Source organism: Scleropages formosus, chromosome 6 (assembly GCF_900964775.1).
Source record: "Scleropages formosus chromosome 6, fSclFor1.1, whole genome shotgun sequence".
Lineage (NCBI taxonomy): Eukaryota > Metazoa > Chordata > Actinopteri > Osteoglossiformes > Osteoglossidae > Scleropages > Scleropages formosus.
The window spans coordinates 12,695,789-12,697,550 of NC_041811.1; the positions used below are offsets into that span (position 1 = coordinate 12,695,789).

General features: G+C 42.1%; 1 protein-coding gene across 1 annotated transcript; it reads right to left on the reverse strand.

Moving 5' to 3' along the window:
- Positions 1-278: 278 nt before the first annotated feature.
- On the reverse strand, positions 279-1,187 carry LOC108927190 (uracil nucleotide/cysteinyl leukotriene receptor-like). The gene has a single exon (XM_018740302.2). It carries the CDS (start codon positions 1,185-1,187, stop codon positions 279-281), a length of 909 nt encoding a protein of 302 aa, XP_018595818.1.
- Between the last annotated feature and the right edge of the window lie 575 nt (positions 1,188-1,762).

Genomic DNA, 1,762 nt, shown 5'->3' on the forward strand with positions numbered 1-1,762 from the left:
TGGGTTTATACAATATTCAATACACAACAGCAGGTAAGCAACTAAAGTGAAAAAGGTGAACACTGCCCAAGTGATTTGAAATAAACAAGGTTTTATTAATTATCTGTTCTAATTAAGTTGATTACACACATTTCAGAAGAAGATTCATTGAAGAGCTGATATTTCAAAGAAGAACCAGTGTCACATTAAATGATACATTACTCAAGAGTTCAGCACTACGGTGTTACGTGACTGCTTGGAGAGAAATGTTCATTCAATATGTCTTAAAGGCCAATTATTCAAAGCGAGACATCATCTGTATTGGTTTGCTGATCAGCACAACTCTTGCAACAACAGCTACGAGAACAGGAAATGTCCTTACACAAATACAGCATTGGCTGAATGCTGCTGCTAATGTCCATGAACCCAAAGGCGATGTAGTGAATATAACAGAGGAACACATCTTGGGGGAAGTACTCCTGGAAAGGGAAGAGGGCCACTGGAGGCAGGTAGTTGAAGACAATAATGGTCAGGATGAGTAGGACCGTCCTGAAGGCTTTTTTCTTGACCGGGTGCATCTCGTCCCGGGCAGGAGCAGACTTCCTCAGAGCCGAGAGGATGGAGAGGTTGCAGAACAACATGATGGCAAAGGTGGCAAGAATCATCACGGTGAAAGTCTTTGCAAAATTCAGGATGTTGCCCATGCATTTTGCTGCAGCGTAAGCCAGGGTGATGAGCCACACAACAGCGACGCAGACCGCACGATGCCAGCGATCCCTTAGTGCAGAGAAGGTGAGGGGGTGTACGACGGCTATATAGCGGTCCACGCAGATGCAGGAGAGGAAGAGTGGAGAGGAGTCCTTGATGCCATAGAAGAAGCGCAGCACGTACCAAGTGCTGCTGGTTGTTACGTACACGATGTTGACCAGCTCCAGAGGTGGTATGAGGCAGAAGAGGGTGTCCAGGATGGCGAGGTGTAAGATGAAGATGTCTGAGGTAGAGGAATCCCTCTTGTTCCGCAGAAGGAGCCAGAGCACCATCACGTTGCCCGGGATCCCCAGGAACATGTTGACAAACTGGAGGCCCAGGTAAAAGAGGATGATGGTGGGAATGTGTTTGCACTGCTCAAACACCGTCTGCTCCTGGCTCGTAATGTTAGATCCTTTCTGGATGAACATCACAGAGGAGTTGATGTAAAACACCTCCATGTTGATGCAGGAGGACGAAGAGGGGGTCCTCAGAGAGAGCTAGGAAGATACGAAAAAGAGCACACATAGGCATAAAAAGTTTTGAAAATAATTTAAAAAATTAAAACCATTTTGGTCTGGGCAGATTAATGTAGACACTGGTGTTATAATATTTGTTCATTTTTTGGTTTATGCTATAGAGTAACGGAAACTGACCACTATTAACTGTAATAACCAAACTGAGGCTTCGTTATGGCTGTTTTCAACATTGAAATTGAATTTGTATTGTACACCAGCAGATGCTAACTGGATTCTTCACATTTCTTGTTTTGCACCAAATTAAAGGTAATTATAGGGACCATAGCCCATTTCAACTATCTCCTTTCACAAGCTGTTCCTGAGAAGAACTTTTTTAGGGGTTATTAAGTGTCTCATAAATCATTTTACTTTACTCATCAGTTGTAATAATAATTACAACACATTTTTAAAAAACAACACAAGGACACATATCACAAGTAAACTGACATTATTGTAATTTTACAAGTCCAAATACAAACACTATGATGTGTTAAATTCATTTTGTTTCAAAAGTTTTA

Excerpts from the sequence above, each read along its gene's own strand:
- LOC108927190 (XM_018740302.2), bottom strand. The coding sequence starts at position 1,187 with ATGGAGGTGTTTTACATCAACTCCTCTGTGATGTTCATCCAGAAAGGA.